The 20,865-nt window shown below is 44.7% G+C and overlaps 1 protein-coding gene across 1 annotated transcript in view; it reads right to left on the reverse strand.

The window, feature by feature from the left end:
- Window positions 1–4,372: 4,372 nt before the first annotated feature.
- SLC40A1 (solute carrier family 40 member 1) overlaps window positions 4,373–20,865 on the reverse strand; it is a 445,358-nt gene continuing 428,865 nt past the window's right edge. Inside the window, exon 8 of the mRNA XM_068244931.1 lies at window positions 4,373–6,053. Within this exon, the coding sequence (XP_068101032.1) occupies window positions 5,734–6,053 (320 nt within the window). The 3' untranslated portion in view covers window positions 4,373–5,733. The remainder of the gene's footprint in view (window positions 6,054–20,865) is intronic.

Below are 20,865 nucleotides of genomic sequence, written 5' to 3' on the forward strand. Positions count from 1 at the left end.
TTGGCCCCCGGACTGGTTGGAATGTTGCTCGAATCTGCAGTAGAACTTGTTGAGCTCCTCCGCCAGTCGAGGGCTTGGGGTTGCCGTTTGGGGTACTGGTTTAAAGTTCGTGGCTGCTCTCAGGCCCTTCCATACCTCCCGTGTGTTGGTTGACTGAAGGGAAAGCCCCAGCTTTTCAGCGTAGGCCCTCTTTGCAGAACGCAGTTCTTTTTTCAAGGCGTGCCTGGCCTCTTTGAAGTCCTCTGAGGAGCCAGACCTGTGCGCTTCCTCTTTGCGTTTGTTATTGGGATAGACTCTGAAGGTCTTGGATGGGATACACGCTTCTTCGCAGAAGCTAATGTAGGAGGTGATATTCTCAGCCCATTCATCAAGGGTGGGTGCCTCCAGAGTCATCCAGTCGGTGGTTTCAAAGCAAGCTTGGAGCTCCAGTTTGGCTTCTGCAGTCCATTTTTTGGTGGTTCTGACGATGGGCTTTGAGGTCTCCAGGAGCCTCCTATAGGTGGGGATCAGGTGTATAGTGTTGTGGTCGGAGTTCCCCAGGGGGGCTCCTTGGGTGGCCTTGTAAGAATTCTTATGGACCGTGTAGCAGTGGTCCAGGGTGTTATAGTTCCTGGTGGGGCAGGTGATGTGCTGCTTGTAGCGTGGAATCTCGTGCCGAAGGTTCGCCTTGTTGAAGTCGCCCAAGATGATGAACAGGGCCTCCGGGAGGGCAGATTCCCACCGCGAGATACCGTCACTAAGTATATGCAGGGCGGTCCTGGGGCATGCATCGGGAGGAATGTAGACCCCAACGAGGACCACAGAAGAGAACTCCCTCAGGGAGTACCGGGGCCTGCAGTTTATGGCGAGGAACTCAACATCAGGGGTGCAGGCCTTGTGGAGAGTGGTGGTGTCGGAGCACCAGGAGGTGTTTATGTAGAGGCAGATACCACCCCCTCGCGTTTTCCCTGAGAGGGCAGCATCTCGGTCTGCTCTAAGGAGGTTGTAGCCCGGGACATGTAGAGAGTTGTCGGGGATGCGGTCACCCAGCCAGGTCTCGGTGAAACAGAGTACGGGGGTGTTCTTCCTATCGAGTAGGAGGAGCAACTCGTCCAGTTTGTTGGGGAGTGAGCAGACATTTGCAAGTAGGATGGCAGGGACAGGAGAGCGGAGACCCTTCCTTTTGAGTCGGACCTGGGCCCCCGCCCCCCTACCTCTATGGCGGCGTTTGTTTGGTGCTCGCTTGGTGGTGAGGTATTAAATGTGTGTGGTGACGGCATTCCACAGGGGAGAGCCCGGTGTGGGCTGTCCGTTCTGCGCCCATGGCACAGCTACCACGGTGCAGTGTGCGTCCAAGGTAGATGGAGTGTAACAGGCAGCACAGAAAGAGTAAGGGGCAGGCACAACACAGATGTGGTGAAGGTGGAGTGGGGCCGGCAACACAGCACAGGCTGGCCTAGATAGTTGTTATGGGGCAGGCAGCCCGTCTCGGTCTTCAGAAGATGATTGCACATGCTAAGGGTACTGCATGGGAAACAACTCGGTCTGCATAGACAGTCATGATAACAGCAGATTTTAAGATAACGGCTCAAGCCTTATCAGAAGGTAAAACTCCTTTACAACTGAGACTTGACAAGGAGAAATTTATCGATTTACCTGGGGAAGGATCTTTTGTATGGAAGCACTGAGATGTCTGGGTAAACAGGTGGAAAGGGTGCGACAATTTTTATGCACCGCTACTTCCTTAGTTGCTACCAATGGATAAACCCAGGTAGTTTCAGGTATCACTGGGGACACCTGTTTCATCCACACGTCTTACACTATGACCTGAGAGGTCAACATTTTTTGATGCTAGACGGAGAGGTGAAAAAAGTAGATTTGTGGTCATGCTGGCAATTCTCAGAGAACTACCTGTGTTGGCCGGGGCAAGTCAGATTTAGGCCCAGTGCACACCGAGCGGTTTTTGGAGCAATCCGCCGGCCGCATCCGCCTGGAAAAATGCTTGGCTAATGTATTGCAATGGGATGGTGCACACCGGCGGTTTGAGGTTTTTGCCAAGCCGCAAATGCGCCTTCTGCTGCGCGTTTGCAGTTTGCTAAAAAACCTCAAACCGCCGGTGTGCACCACACATTGAAATACAATAGCCAAGCGTTTTCACTGGCTGATGCGGCTGGTGGATCGCATACAAAATCCGCTTGGTGTGCACCCGGCCAAATATCTGCTCTCTGCTCCCAAAACCGCTAGCGTTTTGACGATCTGCTAGCGGTTTTGGTGTGCACTGGGCCTTAGTGAGGAAACATGCTGGCTCAATAACACAGAATGCACAGCTGCCATTCAAAAGATCCATCCTAAAGCCAAACCAATATCTCCAGTGGCTGAAGGAAAAGTTTGTTTTTTAAACATGACACATTCATGGTACATTTTCATAATTGTTCCGACAAGGTGATCTTCCAAGGGGAACTTATTGTGTGAGCGGAGATCCCATATGGATCCAGTAGTCAAGGTTTGACTACATGATTCCTCAAATCGTTAAGAGAACTCTAAAGTTCAAAGCTCCCCAGGAAGTGCCTAACCTGAGAGATAAAACGCCATGGGACAAATGGGTACAGGTTTTGACACAAGACCACAATTTGTTACAATGGTTAAACAAACAGAACACTAAACCATGATCAAGGGGATCTTAAAGAGGTTGAGCACATATATAATCAGGTGAGTTCCAGTCTGACCTGGTGGAGAAGGTTTCTGGCGATGTTCCAGGGACACTCGAACTGGGCCTCTGCAGTGCAAAATTTCTTTCTACACCCACTGGTCGTAATGATGGGGATGACAATCATAGGCATCATTACGCAGGTGAGTTTGTGTGTGAAAATACGCAAACAAATCAACATGGTTAAGAGATTGGTGTCAGATAAACAATCTCATAAGCCAATATTTCCAAGCTAAGCGATATACAAGGTTAGGTGTCTAGCTTTCAGCGGTGCCTATGAGGATGGAGCTGAATGGCGTTCTTTTAGAAGACACCTGGCACTGCTCCGTTGCTTAATAGACAAACAAGTTTCACTTTTCCATGAACATGCAAGTTTGTAAGGGATACGCATGTGACGCAAATGTAGAAAGTTTGGTCAATAGGGACCTATAAGTAGGGCATCCCTAGAGAGTCTGGTTAAAAGGAGGCCAAGAGGTCTTGCTCTCTCTCCCAGGAATAACCACCTAGAGCAGAGAAAGTGTGTGAGCATAAGCATCGAAAAGTGAAACATAAAGAAAAGAATCATGGGTACTGTCTGAACCAGAAGAAGGGATCTGCAGCCTTTTTGGGAGGGCTGTTAGAATTTAAGTATTGTATGCTTGAATTCGTAGGCCTCAGTTACTTTAACTGAGTTTAGTTAAAAGACTTGATTTGCAGAATCTCCCTTTAAAGAGAATCTGTACTCTAAAATTCTTACAATGAAAAGCATACCATTCTATTCATTATGTTCTCCTGGGCCCCTCTGTGCGGTTTCTGCCACTCCCTGCTGCAATCCGGGCTTGTAATTGCCAATTTTAGGCAGTGTTTACAAACAAAAGACATGGCTGTTACCAGAATGTGATAGGCTCAGAGGAGCTCAGTCTGTGACTCACACAGAGCCTGCAGGGGGTGTGGAGAGGGTGTGTATAGCTTCTATCCTATCACAAGCAGAGCTGCACATTCCAGCCTGAGTGCCTGAGCCCGACAAAGCTGTCAGAGGAAAGAAGATTAGATTATATAACAGAGATAATACAGCCACTGTGCAACTAGGAAAGGCTGCAGTAAGACACACCACATTAGAACAGGTATAGGAACTTATAGGATAGGAGAAATAAGGCTGAAAATTTTGTTACAGAGTCTCTTTAAGGAAGATTTCTAGGATCACTGCAGAACAGCGCTTATACAAGGCCAGAGGGTTTATCTGTCCACTGATGTGCAGACAGAGAGGCAGTCTTTTCGGTAAACATCGAGCGTTTTCATATTTTCTAAAGGTAAACAAAAGCGAAGTTCATTAAACAAATGTCCTTCTTAGATTAAGAGACAGGTCACTGGAACATGGAATTTTCCAGTGCATGCACAGTAAAGACTGTGCTTGTCATGATATCACGGGTTCTTATCAGCCAATAGCAGGCGATGAGTTATTGATCCATCCCTGCTCAGATGAGGTCACATTTAACTCTTTAGAAGTCAGTATAAGAGCCAACGTGGGCTCCCGAGGGGGCTACTTCTTTATTCACTCCTTTTCCTACTTTCATTCTACATGATCTTTATGCTGTATACAGGTCCTTCTAAAAAAATTAGCATATTGTGATAAAGTTCATTATTTTCTGTAATGTACTGATAAACATTAGACTTTCATATATTTTAGATTCATTACACACAACTGAAGTAGTTCAAGCCTTTTATTGTTTTAATATTGATGATTTTGGCATACAGCTCATGAAAATCCAAAATTCCTATCTCAAAAAATTAGCATATTTCATCCGACCAATAAAAGAAAAGTGTTTTTAAAACAAAAAAAGTCAACCTTCAAATAATTATGTTCAGTTATGCACTCAATACTTGGTTGGGAATCCTTTTGCAGAAATGACTGCAAAAGGATTCCCGAGCATGTGTGACTGTGACTGACTCTCAGGTCTCAACACAGACAGCAGGACTCAGACAGCACAGAGCACTGCACAGCCAGGCTCTTGAAAAAACTCTTGTATGATAGGACCTAGAAGCTGGACAGTAGGGGTGCCCCAGGTCATCTCAGTGGATTGGTTTTGTCACGATGACTGTGATGTACGTAACTTCACGATATCATTACTTAGTTATCCAGATAAAAATATAACATATGTCTCAAAACAATTACTTGCAATTAAAACTGAGCCCTACAAGGAAAAGTTCACTCTGATGGTACATTGGAGGCATATATCCTCTGTGAGGAGCATTGAAGGCGTACAGACACAGCGGAGCCACTCATTCACATTGGAGGCACCATCCCTACGGCTAAAGTGCAACATAACGGGGGCTCTATGAACGGATGTCAATGAGGAACATCTTCCAAATGCCATTGACCAGTCTAACAGTGGTCCATCTGAATGGGTGAGTGCGGTCCTAGAGGGGACCAACTATCCTTCATCTATCTATTAATGTGGAGCGCTATCTATACAGAACAACTTGCAGAAGGGATTTGCTATATCCTATAAAGAAGCGCATACATAGAGACTTTCTCATTTGAACTTTTTATCGGAACTTTTATGTGAACCTCTATTTTAACTTTGGTTTATAAATATTGCAGCGCTATTTGAGAGATATATATATCCTCATACTACATGGAAGTGGTAAAATTGGTCAGGGATTGGCCAATCATAATTGAAAGTGTGTACCAGGATTTAGATGTCATACGTGGTGGCTAGTTTATGATGACAAGTGGAAAAAGTGAAAATAGTGAAAATATCATAGAGACAATATCACATGAATAATATGGTATTTTTTATTTTTATGTTGATATTGACACTGAGTATTAGATATTAGGTATCAGAAAGTGAAATTATATACGAATTCTAACCAGAAATCCTAATTTTAAAATACAGAATCATGTTTTCACAATTTTTTTTCTGAAAAAATATTAATACTTTATACTATGCTAAAATCGGTGTATTTTTTCTATAGCTTTGAATTCCACAACTGATTACAAGATTTATGTTTGATCAAAATAACAGGTGTCAATTTTTCAAACTTCAATATTTGAAAGTGAAACCTACTCAAACAACAGAGGATTCATTTTGCTGCTGATCACCTGGATCAGTTTTTGGTTTAGCAGATCCACAGAAAAACACCTGTCTTCCTAAATTATTGTAGGCAAATCGAAAATACATCATGTGGCCCATAGCAACAAATGAAACTGAAATTATGACAAGTAAGCCAAAAGCCTCTGGATTCGGTCCTAGGATGACCATAATGAAGTGCAGAAGGTCAAGTAGATAATTCATTGAATTTTGGACACCATTTATAACTCCTCTTTCAGATTCTATGACATTTTCTTGAAGAAGCTGTGTAACGGTCAGATCAAATGCCCAAAGTCCTGAAATAAGAAAAGCATATTGTAAGTAATATTTTGTGTAAAATACATCCTAAAAGGTTATGTTGCTTCTGTTGATCTGTTTTGGGGCAAAAGTAGCTCTGGTCATGAAGAGTACTGTACATACAGTGGTTTGCAAAATTATTCGGCCCCCTTGAAGTTTTCCACATTTTGTCATATTACTGCCACAAACATGAATCAATTTTATTGGAATTCCAGGTGAAAGACCAATACAAAGTGGTGTACACGTGAGAAGTGGAACTGAAAATCATACATAATTCCAAACATTTAAAAAAAATAAATGACTGCAAAGTGGGGTGTGCGTAATTATTCAGCCCCCTGAGTCAATACTTTGTAGAACCACATTTTGCTGCAATTACAGCTGTCAGTCTTTTAGGGTATGTCTCTACCAGCTTTGCACATTTAGAGACTGAAATCCTTGCCCATTCTTCTTTGCAAAACAGCTCCAGCTCAGTCAGATTAGATGGACAGCGTTTGTGAACTGCAGTTTTTAGATCTTGCCACGGATTCTCGATTGGATTTGGATCTGGACTTTGACTGGGCCATTCTAACACATGGATATGTTTTATTTTAAACCATTCCATTGTTGCCCTGGCTTTATGTTTATGGTCATTGTCCTGCTGGAAGGTGAACCTCCGCCCCAGTCTCAAGTCTTTTGCAGACTCCAAGTGGTTTTCTTCCAAGATTGCCCTGTATTTGGCTCCATCCATCTTCCCATCAACTCTGACCAGCTTCCCTGTCCCTGCTGAAGAGAAGCACCCCCAGAGCATGATGCTGCCACCACCATATTTGACAGTGGGGATGGTGTGTTTACAGTTGTGCCCTACTCCTTCCATTTCTGAACAACACATCGATTGAACAACGCTCTGTGGGATGTTCAAGGCTTTGTAAATCTTTTTGTGGCCTAAGCCTGCTTTAAATTTCTCAATAACTTTATCCCAGACCTGTCTGGGGTGTTCTTCGGACTTCATGGTGTTGTTGCTCCCAATATTCTCTTAGACAACCTCTGAGGCCGTCACAGAGCAGCTGTATTTCTACTGACATTAGATTACACACAGGTGCACTCTATTTAGTCATTAGCACTCATCATTCAATGTCTCACCTTTTCACTCTGGCCTACTACCCCACACAAGTGCTCTAAGCCCACAGCTGAACTCTGGTCCCCTACCGTTTGTGTCCTTACCTCTCCCTCTAGATTGTAAGCCTTTGGGCAGGGTCCTCCTCCTTTTGTGTCCTACCTGATCATGTACCTCCATTACTGTCTGTAAACCCATGCTATGCATCTGAGTGAACCTAACTTGCCTAATCTCCATGCTCCATCCAGTGACTGACTAAGCATTACCTGGTACTCATACTGTGCCATGTGATCTGGTTTTCTTGTATTCCTGTATTGTCATATTGCTGTATGTCACCCCTAAATATTGTCTGTAACCTAAATTAATGTTTAGCGCTGCGTAATATGTTGGCGCTTTATAAATACAATAAATAATAATAATAATAATATGAGCAACTGACTGCACTCAGACCAAAGGGGGCTGAATAATTATGCACACCCCACTTTGCAGTTATTTATTTGTAAAAAATGTTTGGAATCATGTATGATTTTCGTTCCACTTCTCACCTGTACACCACTTTGGCTATCATTCAAAAAGCATTCCCGCATGCGGAAATGCTTAAAACTGTTGACTTTACCGACCACTTAGCAAAATGTTTATTCATAAAGGCTGTTTCCGCATGAAAAGCTGACATTCTGGAGCAGAGCGATAAATTACCGCCTTATGCGCTGATTATGTTCACAAATGTCACCATAAATCAATTCATAAAGATTACAGCAAACGGTGTCGGCACTGAGATTACCGCTCCCTTTGAAGTAGCGCAGCAGCTGCAGAGAGAGAAGAGCAGACAAGGCATTCCGGAATACCAAGGCTGTGGTTTTTTTTTAACCCCTTGGGTACCTGTTTTCAGATATATTTCACATTAGAAAGCCTGGCATGTGTAACATTTTTTTGAAGTTCTTCTAAGCAGCCAATTAAATAGATTGTTTAGAAAGTCCAATAGACAGATGCAGCGCAGATTCAGTGCAAACAGAGGCAGTTTTTATAAAATGCACATGTAAAAGGATGCTGGGGCTGCCTCTTCTATAGTAAGCTGTTTCTGGAGGAGAAAATGTATCAACTCGGCAGCTTCTCATGTTCAGGGACGGATATAGGGGAGGGCAAGCGGGTACCTTGCCCCAGGCGCAGTTCGTTGAATTCTTAGAAAGGCGGCAAAATGAATGGCAGTTTAGGCGCCAAAACCTGACCTTTAGGCGCCAAAACCTGACCTTGCCCCAGGCGCAACTTGGTCTTGATCCGTCCCTGCTCATGTTACACAAACATACCGCCAGCCTACCGCCTGCCTAGTCAGGGGAAAATACGGAACTTGTATCGCAACTGTAAACATTTCTATGAATTAGCAAACAGAAGTCTAAATTGAATGAGGTATTTTCTCGCACAGATTTTTTTTAACGTACTGCTTTTATGAATGATAGCCTTTGTATTGGTCTTTCACGTGGAATTCCAATAAAATTGATTCATGTGTGTGGCAGTAATATGACAAAATGTGGAAAACTTCAAGGGGGCCGAATACTTTTGCAAACCACTGTATGGTCTTGGAGCGTCAGAGTCGACTAAATAACTCTGAGCACCTCCTCCTTTGTTCTATCAGGGTGGCCCTATGCCAAGGCTTATATCTATTCATCAAAACCAACCAGGATAAAAAGTAAAATCAAAACGTAAACATTTGGTACCTTTCTGTCCTGCACCCTCACATATCCCAGTTGATTCAGGGGAAGGCAAAAAAAAAAACCCTACAAGGCTTAAGCCAATCAATCTTTAGGCCCTGATCACAGTGGTCTGCATGTCAGCTCACTGCTAATACAATTCTACGGGCCTGTTCACAGTACTGAGTTGTAACTAATCGCTGACTTACTAAAACACTGCATGCAGGTTTTGTATTAAAGTCTATGTCCACTCTCCATTGCATTTCACACTCCGTATAACACATGCATTATGACCACTGTGATCCTAGCCTTAAAGAGAAACTGTAACCAAGAATTGAACTTCACCCAATCAGTAGCTGATACCCCCTTTCCCATGACAAATCTTTTCCTTTTCACAAACGGATCAACAGGGGGCTCTGTATGGGGATATTGTGGTGAAACCCCTCCCACAGTGTGATGTCAGGACCATGGTCCTGACAGTTTCCGGTCTGTGAAAATTGCATTGTGGGAAATAACAGCTATTTACAGCTGTATCCAACTGCCCAAAAAAATCAAGCTGCATCTCCAGCACCTGCCACCTTTTCACCAAGTGAAAAATGCCAGAATGTAAATCAGGGAGAGGAAATATTCACAGTGGGCAAACACTGACTAAATCATTTAAATATAATTATTGTAAAAATGAAGCATTTGTATTACATTATTTTCACTTGAGTTCCTCTTAAAGGGGAAAAAAATATTTCCTGACTCCAGGTGGTCAGATAAACTCTGCTTATCAACTCTGCTGGGCATAACCTAGTAATTATAGTGGTGGATGTCCTTCAATGCAAGGAAAACATCCAAGCCTCATTTAACTGCAGATATAGAATTTGTCATAACTATTTTCTGTGGGAAAATATTCCATATTTTAGTAAAATGTATTTCCACCATTCACTCTCCAAATAATTGAAACATACTTTATTTCATTTTTTAGAAATCACCTAGCTATTACTCTGCCTTACTCGTCACAGAGGGGCTCTCAACCACAAAAGGGTTCTTCTGAAAAATGACCCAGGAGCATAAAAATCAGTATACCTGGAACTTCTAGATCGAGAAAAACAAACTATTCCAGTACTGCCTCTATTCCAATGTTCTGTTCAAGCCACAGTTCAAGTAAATTACAATTAATTCCATCGGACTTGAGCCCAATTAGTCCCAAAAGGAAAAAACTTCCTTCCCGACTCCAGATGGCAATGGCTAATTATAGCCATGGATGTCTTTCAATGCAAGGAAATCATCTAAGCCCCCTTTATATGCTGATATATATGCTGATATAGAATTTGCCATAACTACTTCCTGTGGGAATGCATTCCACATTAATCACTCTAACTGTAAAGAACCCTTTTCTAAATATATGGCTAAAACATTTTTTTCCTCCATGCGCAGATCATGTCTTCTAGTCCTTTGTAAATGCCTAGGGACAAAAGCTCATCTGCCAAGTTTTTAAATTGCCCTCTGATGTATTTATATATGTTAATTAGATAAGATACCTGTGGTCTCTGAGGAAGCGGCAGTTGCCGTGAAAAGGCTGTAAGGCCTGTATCTCTCTCTTGTAACCCTGCTCGAATGCCTGTATGCCTATATGACTGCCATTAAATCCCTATGTGCATGAGTTGGTGCTCCGACTGTTCTTCTTATCCCACTGATTGATTGCTGATTTACGTGAGCACATTCATCATAGGAGCAGCCTTATAGTGACCGTCCTCAGTAAGCCTTTGGTGCCCACCTACAACTTCTTGATCCATGTTAATTAGATCCCCTCTAAGGCCTCTTTTCTCTAGACTAAATAAACCCAGTTTATCTAACCTTTCTTGGTAAGTGAGACCTTCCATCCCTCGTATCAATTTTGTTGCTTGTGTCTGCACCTGCTCTAAAACTGCAATATCTTTCCTGTAATGTGGTGCCCAGAACTGAATTCCATATTCCAGAGACTAGAGAGTTAAACAGGGGATATTAATATTATGCTAGCATCTCAAATTTTTATTTCCCTTTTTAATGCATCCCAAAATTTTATTAGCTTTAGCTGCAGCGGCTTGGCATTGAATACGATTATTTAACTTGTTGTCGATGAGTACTCCTAAGTCCTTCTCCAAGTTTGATGTCACCATATGTATCCCGCTTATTTTGTATGGTGTTAGATCAATGGTATGACCAAAATGCATGACTTTCAACATTGAATTTCATATGCCATTTATGTGCCCATATAGCCATCCTATCCAGATCCTGTTGCAATATGTCACCAGTTGATGATTCTGCACAATATTGTATCATCTGCAAAAAATAGCAACATTGCTTTCTACTGTATCTACTAGAATCATTAATAAATAAATTGAAGAGCACTGGACCCAGTCCCACCCCTGTGGGACACCCCTGCTAGTAGTCACCCATTTTAAATGTGATCCATTGACCACAACTCTTTGTTTTCTGTCATTTAACCAGTTCCTTATCCAGAGCCGGATTATGCGAGCGTGAAAAGGTGAGTCTTGAGAGCTTGTTTGAAGGTATTAAAGGTGGGGGCGAGTCTGACGACTGGTGTGTCCCCCATGATGTGGTGGAATGAGAGATTTGCATGATGGATGTACAGATTATAACTGCAAAAACCTTTTTGTCCCTAGGCCTTCTCAAAGAATTAGAAGACATGATCTGCGCATGGAGGAAAACCGTTTTAGCCATTTATTTAGGAAAGGGTTCTTTACAGTAAGAGTGGTTAAGATGTGGAATGCAGTAGTTATGGCAAATTCTATACCTGCATTTAAAGGGGGCTTAGATGCTTTCCTTGCGTTGAAAGACATCCAGGCTACAATTACTAGGTAATGCCCAGGGATTTTATCTGATTGCCATCTGGAGTTGGGAAGGATTTTTTTCTCTTTTGGGGCTAATTGTACCATGCCTTGTAAGGACTTTCGCCTTCCTCTGCATCAACAGGGATATGTGAGGGAGCAGGCTGGTGTTTTACTTTGTTCTCTGGTTGAACTCGATGGACGTATGTCTTTTTTCAACCCAAATAACTATGTAACTATGTAACTATGAATAGAGGACACTGTCAGAAAAGTAGCAAGCAAATTTTTCACATAGATCCTTTGAGGGATTTATAGTAGGATTTTGACAGGATGGGTTACAGAGGCTATCAACTGTGCAGAATAATTGGGCTGGCCTGTTTGCGGCTTCACATTTTGGTAGCTTCCCAGGTGAGAGACAAGGATGTGTTTATCTTTTGAATTCTGAGATTTTCGCCATTTTCTTTCTAGTCTCCTTTCTTTAGGTCCTTTAGTGAGCTATCAAACCACAGTGCGTGGTGAAGTGGTGTAGACCGTTTAATGCGAACTGGAGCAAGGGTGTCAAAAGCAGATGACACAGCATGGTTGTACATCAGGACCATGGAGTCTGGGTCTGCGCAATGATTGGTTACTCCGTCGAAGTTGAGGATATTCTGAATGTGCTGGGGTGAGACATCTTTCAAATAGCGGTATTTTATGAGTTTTATCGATGGTGCTGTCAGAGAGAAGTGGATGGTGTGGTGGTCTGACCATACCACTGGGTTTATTTCCGTGTGTGATATTAAAAGTCCGGAATGGAATATAAGATCTAGTCTGTGCCCTTTCTTGTGGGTGGGGAAGTTGACAGCCTGAGAGAAACCCAGTTCACTCATTGGGCCATATGCAATTCACTTTTTCACCTGAGTTTTCTCCTAGGTGATATTTTTAAACTTGTCAATAGAATGCATTTTAAGCCTCCAGAAGGCAAGAATATGCTCAAAATAATTTTAATAGTACTTTTTCACCAACTTTTTGGTACTTTTTTAGGTGAAAAGTGCTGCAAAGTTATTTAAAATCAAAGATGAAAAATTATCTCCTGGGAGAAAACTCAGGTGAAAAAGAGAATTGCATATGGCCTTTTGTGAGAAGTAGTTCACTTCCTAGGTGTGAGTCATGATCATCCACCCATGCATTCAAATCTCCCAGGATGATCCACCTAGGGTGTTCCACTGTTAGGCAGGATAAGAGTTCAGAGATTTCCTTAAGGTAGGCTGAGCCATTACCTGGGGGGGGGGGGGGGGGGGGGTGGGGGGAATATGAGCAATATGTTGATGTTTTTCTCAGCTGAGAGTTGGGCCACCAAGCATTCATAGGATTCAGTGGGGCCTATGGCCAGGGACCTTATGTTCAAAGAGGATCTGAAGCATATGGCAACCCCTCCTCCCTGAAAAATTAACCGGTACAGCCACTTCAAGAGTGGGGCCTGCATGTTTCCCAAGCCAGGTCTCCATCATAAAGGTCACACCAGAGAGCTCTATTAGGTCATGTATAGTTGCTGTTTGATTATTTATTGATCTGGCATTGTAAAGTGTGGCTGTGATTGAGCTTTCCTGGGGACAGCTATGTTGTTTAGACTTCATTGTCAAAGCTGTTAACCTTTGCCTGGTGTTGCTTCCCTGGTGTTGTTTGTTTTTAGACCCACTGCCTCTCCGCCCCCTCCTGCTTTTCTTGAGTATCCCAAAGGATTTTAAGAGGAGAGCTAGTAAGGTGTTCATTTGTATTGTTTCTTGGGAGGGCAGGCAGAGAAAAGAGCCTTTGATGAGTATTTGTACAACATTATGTTGGCCTGTATAACCTGCTACCCACTTTCAAATGGTCCAGAGAGTCAACAACAAAGTATAAGGAGGCTCTCAACAGACCAGAGGTAACACAGCTGCTTCTAGACCATCAAACTTATTCCTATAACCCTAACCAACTAGGGGTGCAACAAGCAGCAAAGGACCTTAAATCAAATATTACACACCATTGCAGAAATGGCAAAAATAAGAAGGACCATCCAAAAGAGACCATCAAAGAAAAACACAAATAAATGGTTTGACAGTGATTACAGGTCATTAACCTGCTGAGCGGTCTGGACGAGCTCAGCTCGTCCAACACCGCCAGAGGCTGCCGCTCAGGCCCTGCTGGGCCGATTTTAATGAGATAAAAAGCAGCACACGCAGCCGGCACTTTGCCAGCAGCGTGTGCTGCCTGATCGCCGCTGCAGCGCGGCGTTCCGCCGCGTGCAGCGGCGAAAGAGGGTCCCCCCAGCCGCCCGAGCCCAGCGTAGCCGGAACAAACAGTTCCGGCCAGCGCTAAGGGCTGGATCGGAGGCGGCTGACGTCAGGACGTCGGCTGACGTCCATGACGTCACTCCGCTCGTCGCCATGGCGACGAGGTAAGCGAAACACGGAAGGCCGCTTATTGCGGCCTTCCGTGTTACTTCTGGCCGCCGGAGGCGATCGGAAGAACGCCTCCGGAGCGCCCTCTAGTGGGCTTTCATGCAGCCAACTTTCAGTTGGCTGCATGAAATAGTTTTTTTTTTATTTAAAAAAACCCCTCCCGCAGCCACCCTGGCGATTTAATCAGAACGCCAGGGTGGTTAAGAAACAACTTACGTGCAATATCAAACAAAAAACACAGGTATCCAAATGACTTAGAATTGAGAGCGGCGCATGATACCACCCAACGCCAATATAAGGTGACCCTTAAAAAGAAAAAACAAAACCACATCGAAAGTCGACTCCAACGGTTTGAAGAATCTCTGCAAGACAACTCCTTTTGGGAGACCTGGAAACAAATTGGCAAAAAACCCAAACAAAATAATCAGCACATCCAAAATGGCCAAGCCAATACTTCAAAGACCTATACAGAACAAACACAAATAATCAACAAATTAAAGAACATGAAGCTGAAAGTTTTTCAAAACCCACTCGATACACCTTTCACATTGGAGGAAATAAAAGAGAAGATAAAACTCATGCAAGGCAAAAAAGCTAGCGGCACAGACGGAATCCTATCAGAAATGATCATATCTGTCTCCCCAGAAATCCATGCAGCAATATGGAAACTATTCAATCTGGCCCTGCACTCTGGTCACTTTCCTGAAGTCTGGAATGAAGGACTCATAACTCCTATTTACAAGTGTGAAGATCGCTATGACCCACCCAACTACAGAGGCATCTGTGTGAGCAGCACACTGGGAAAACTGTTCAACAGCATCCTGAATAAGAGACTCCTCACTTTTCTCACCCAGCAAAATGTGCTCAGTAAAAGTCAAGCAGGATTTGTACCGAACCATCACACCACAGACCACATCTACACCCTGCACACCCTTATCAAGCACCATGTACACAGACGAAGGAAGGGAAAAATATTTGCCTGCTTTGTGGACTTTAAAAAGGCTTTTGACTCATTGTGGCACCCAGGTTTGTTCCTGAGACTCCTAGAGAGTGGAATAGGAGGGAGAACATACAATGTCATCAAGAGCTCATACACTGAGAACAAGTGCAGTGTGAAAGTGAATGGGAAAAGAACACCTTTCTTCCCCCAGGGTCAGGGGGTAAGACAGGGCTGCAGCCTGAGTCCAACACTTTTCAACATATATATCAATAAATTGGCCTCTGCCCTAGAGGCCTCACCAGCACCAGGACTCGCACTACATGACACAACAGTGAAGTTCTAACTGTATGCAGATGACCTCCTATTGCTGTCGCCAACTGAAGAAGGTCTACAAGACAGCCTGAAAATCCTGGAGAAATTTAGCACAACATGGGCACTTCCCATTAATCTAAAGAAAACCAAAACCATGGTGTTCCAGAGGAAAAACAAGTCAGCCCAGAGCCCATCCTTTATACTCAATGACTGTGAAATCAGCAGAACTGATAAATACGGGTAGTCCTCGGTTAACGAACGAGATAGGGACTGTCGGCTCGTTCTTTACCTGAATCCATCCTTACGTCGGGACTACCTGATCTGCTGACATTTTTAATCAGAGTTGGCACAGCGGAAGGTAAATAGAGGACATCTCACCTGTTCCATGGCTGTAGAAGGACCCAGCGTGCTGCCTGGAAGCTGCGCGGCCCAGCCTCTCGCTCCATCCACTGTCCTCCCGGCGGCTTCACATGCAACGCATAATGACGGAATCAGGAGAAGCTCCCTAGTGGCGGCGCCTGCTAATGCGTCATTATGCGATGCATGTGAAGCTGCATGGAGGACAGTGGACGGCGCGAGAGGACAGGCCGCGCAGCTTCCAGGCAGCACACTGGGACCTTCTACAGCCATGGAACAGGTGAGATGTCCTCTATTTACCTTCCGCTGCGCCAACTCTGCATTAAAAATAGCAGCAGAACAGGTAGTCCCCGGCGGCGTGACGTTATCACGGCGGGACCGCGGGCGTTCGTATCGGCAGGTTGTTCATAAGTCGGGCGTTTGTAAACCGGGGACTACCTGTATACCTACCTTGGTCTGGAAATCAGGAAACCTTAAAGGGGCACTACAGCGAAAAACTGTAACATTTAAAATATGTGCAAACATTCTGGTTGAACTTGATGGACGTATGTCTTTTTTCAACCAAAATAACTATGTAACTATGTAACATATACAAATAAGAAGTACATTTTTTCCAGAGTAAAATGAGCCATAAATTACTTTTCTCCTATAATGCTGTCACTTACAGTAGGCAGTAGAAATCTGACAGAAGTGACAGGTTTTAGACGAGTCCATCTCTTCATAGGGGATTCTCAGCAAGGCTTTTATTCTTTATAAAGATATTCCCGAAAAAGGATTTAAAGAGTAACTGTCAGGCAAAAACAAGTAATTTTTATCTATGTTCCCCTGTGTTAAACAGTGTGGAAGGAAGACAAATATCAATACTGAAGTAAAAAAACTCTCTTACTTTATTGTGGGCTGAATAGCAGCCTTCCTTATCTCCAGGCTGTTTAGGAGGCCGCTTCAGACTGAAAAGGCTGCAGTCAGCCTGCAAAGTAGTATGGGAAGGTCTTACTTCCTCTCTACTGCCCTCCCTGCACCACCCCTTCATTTCCCTATCCAGCCCTGCTCAGCCTCATTGGCACCCCCCCCCCCCCCGCGAGTGACACCCGCGATCGGCAGCCCCCCCCCCCCCCCGCGAGTGACACCAGCAATCGTCGGCACTCCACCCTAACGAAACCCGACCCCCCCCCACGGGTGACAACTGCGAACGTCGGCGCACACCACCCATCCCCCCTCCCCGGAGAGTGACACCCGCACGAAGCCACCCCGCCACCCCCCCCCCCCCCCCCGCGAGTGACATCCGCTATCGTCGGGAGCCCACTCCCCACCACGAGTGACACCCGACCGACATCGCGATCGTGCGCAAACCGACCAACATCGCAATCGCCCGCAAGACGACCGACTTCGCAATCGCAAGCAAAACGACCGACATTCCAATCGCAAGCAAAACGACCGACATTCCAATCGCAAGCAAAACGTCCGGCAACGCAAGCAAAACGCCCGACATCGCAATCGCAAGCAAAACGACTGACTTTGCAATCGCAAGCAAAACGACTGACTTTTCAATCGCAAACAAAACGTCCAACATTGCAATCGCAAGCAAAACGACCAACATAGCAAGCAAAACGACCAACATCGCAATCACTCGCAAAACGACTGACATCGCAAGCAAAACGACTGACATCGCAATCGCAAGCAAAACGACTGACTTCGCAATCGCTCGCAAAACAACTGACTTCGCAATCGCTCGCAACGACCGACATCGCAAGCAAAACGACTGACATCGCAATCGCAAGCAAAACGACCAACATCGCAATCGCTCGCAAAACGACTGACATCGCAAGCAAAACGACTGACATCGCAATCGCAAGCAAAACGACTGACTTCGCAATCGCTCGCAAAACGACCGATATCGCAAGCAACACGACTGACATCGCAATCGCAAGCAAAACGACCGACATCGCAATCGCCCGCAAAACGACCGACATCGCAAGCAAAACGACCGACATCGCAATCGCAAGCAAAACGACCGACATCGCAATCGCAAGCAAAACAACCGACATCGCAATTGTAAGCAAAACGACTGACTTCGCAATCGCCCGCAAAACGACCGACATCGCAAGCAAAACGACCAACATCGCAATCGCAAGCAAAACGACTGACTTTTCAATCGCAAACAAAACGACCAACATTGCAATCGCAAGCAAAACGACCGACATCGCATGCAAAACGACCGACATCGCAATCGCTCGCAAAACGACTGACATCACAAGCAAAACGACTGACATCGCAATCGCAAGCAAAACGACCAACATCGCAATCGCAAGCAAAATGACCGACATCGCAATCGCAAGCAAAACGACCGACATCGCAATCGTAAGCAAAACGACTGACTTCGCAATCGCCCGCAAAACTACTGACATCGCAAGCAAAACGACCGATATCACGATCGCAAGCAAAGCGACCAACATTGCAATCGCCCGCAAAACGACTGACATCGCAATCGGCCGCAAAACGACCGACATCGCAATTGCAAGCAAAACGACCGACATCGCAAGCAAAACGACCGACATCGCAATTGCAAGCAAAACGACCGACATCGCAATCGCCCGCAAAATGACCGACATCGCAACCGCCCGCAAATAGAATGACATCGCAATCATCCGCAACCCCCCGTGACTGACAACGCAATCGCTCGCACAGGTCCCCCCACCCCAACTGACAGCGAGATCGCACGCAACCCAGACATGATCGCTCCCCGCTGAGTGCCTAATACACACAATGCGTTTTCCCGCTCGATCCGCGGGTCGATTAGATTATTTCCAACATGCTCGATTCGGATTTCGATCGTTCCTGCCGTCGATTTGGCATAATTAACATGTTGGAAATAATCGAATCAATCCCGATTGACCCGCGGATCGAGTGGGAAAACGCATCTTGTGTACCGAGCATAAGACCAGAGACTGGTAGGAGTGTCTGAGGGCTGGGACTTGGGAGGGCTAATGTATAATTAATCAGGAAGCAGGGTAAGGGTGGATATGACATCATAATTGGCTTCAGACAAGACAGACAAATATGGAACCTGCCATGAGCTGTCAGGAGCATCATTCTCTGCATATAGTAAATACAAATTCTGTGAAATCCAAACGTGGACAGTGAAATGCATATGTAATGTAAGTACAGCCAGTATTTAGCTACTGATATATGTGTTTTTTGTCTCTGAGACCCTATACCTAACAGCTCCTCTTTAAACAATGATGCTGGCCAGCTTCCCTGCTCCCTACACAGTTTTTTGGCAGTTGGACAGAGCAACTGCCATTCACTAAGTACTTTTGAAAATAAATATATCCCTGAAAATCCCCTATAAAGAGATGGACTAATCCAAAACCTGTCACTTCAGTCAGATTTCTACTACCTACTTTAAGTGAAAGCAACATAGGAGAAAAGTAATTTATGGCTCATTTTACTCTGGAAAAAATGTACTTCTTATTTGTATATGTTTGCACATATTTAAAATTTTACAGTTTTTCACTGTAGTGCCCCTTTAAGTTAGCCATGGAGGCCCTAAAAGCCAAAGCATGCCGAATGTTCTATGCCATCAGGAAAGAGCTGTACCACCTCAAACCACCAGTAAAGGTCTGGCTGAAAATATTTGACAGTGTCATCACCCCAATCCTACTGTATGGAAGTGAAGTATGGGGCCCCACCACCTACCCGCACCAATCAAAATGGGATTCCAGCCCAACAGAAATATTCCACCTGGCGTTCTGCAAACACCTTCTCCATGTCCATCGGAGTACCTCAAACAATGCCTGCCGAGCTGAGCTTCCCATTACTGCTTGAGATACAGAAGAGAGTGTTGTCCTTCTGGGCCCACCTACAGAGCAGCAGCCCTGATTCACCCCACTACAAAGCCATGCTGCACAATGAAGACCAAGAAAAGCCATGTGCACTGAAAGTAGTGGTCAGCTCTACTGTGTACTCCCTCCAACCCCTTACCCACAGGTCATAACAAAAATCCAGATAAAACACACCACAGCCAAGAGCAAAGAGGACTATGTGGAAAAATGGAGAAGTGAAATAAAACAGTCACAAAAGCTAACCATATACCAGTGTCTACAAAGAGAATATAAAATGGCCCCATACCTGGAAAAGCTCCAAAACTCTCAAGAGAGGAAAATCCTGAGTGTCTACAGATTGAGTGCTCACAACCTCGAAATAGAGTCTGGAAGACACAGACAGACGTACAAACCCAGGGAGGAGAGACTATGCCAACACTGTGAGCAGAAGACCCTTGTGGATGAAAGCCACTTCCTGCTGCACTGCCCCAAACATACTGCAACCATGGACACTTACTTTAAGAAATTGTTGGAACTATTCCCAGATTTTCTCACATTAGAAGATAAGAGAAAAACATATATCCTACTGGGAAAAGAGGAATCCACAGTGACAATCGCTGCGCACTATGTCACAGCATGCCACAGACTGAGAGGAGCATAACGGAACTGTAAACCTAAAAATGTCCACAGACTGTTTAGCCATTGTCCCCCTTACCCCACCCCCCTTCCATGTCACCCTTTCCCCTTGCTTTAGCAATACCTGTAATGAATCTTGGTCATGCCAATAAAGCTATCATTGATTTGATTTGAAATTAGAGACAATAGACTTGTTTAGATAGCTATTACTTTTGGAATCATGCTGAGATCAAAGAGGATCTGTGCAAAATGATTTCTTCCTACACAGAGTTGGATCATAGATTTATTTTAAGTAAAGTTCCTTGTTTTGGAGTTAGTTGATGAATGATAAAATATATATGGAAAATAGTCACTTGGTGCAAATGCCTTGGATAATGGATAAAGGATTACTCACAGGGTGGAGCAAGGGCAATCACAAAGAGGTTGAAGGTCTTTTTTTCAGGTCAGCTATTAGAAGGCTTGGTGTGTGGTCAGCAATGGTAGGCTTCATGGAAGTTTTCAATCCAGTTTAAATCTCTGCCATCCGAAGTAATCCGATCAGCGGCATTTCACAGGGGGGCATGGTGCATCGGGTGACTGACAGCTAGGGGGGTGTTGCAATGACCCCCCACAGCAGCAGAGCAGGAGGGGGAAGCAGCGCTAGAAGGAGGGGCAGTGGGGGCAGCGGCAGGGAGGGGGGCCAGAACCCCCCCTCCCTCACCTGGGACCCCTCCTTCTGCCTCTCTTCCCCTCCA

The sequence above is a fragment of the Hyperolius riggenbachi genome, chromosome 7 (assembly GCF_040937935.1).
Source record: "Hyperolius riggenbachi isolate aHypRig1 chromosome 7, aHypRig1.pri, whole genome shotgun sequence".
NCBI classification, from domain to species: domain Eukaryota; kingdom Metazoa; phylum Chordata; class Amphibia; order Anura; family Hyperoliidae; genus Hyperolius; species Hyperolius riggenbachi.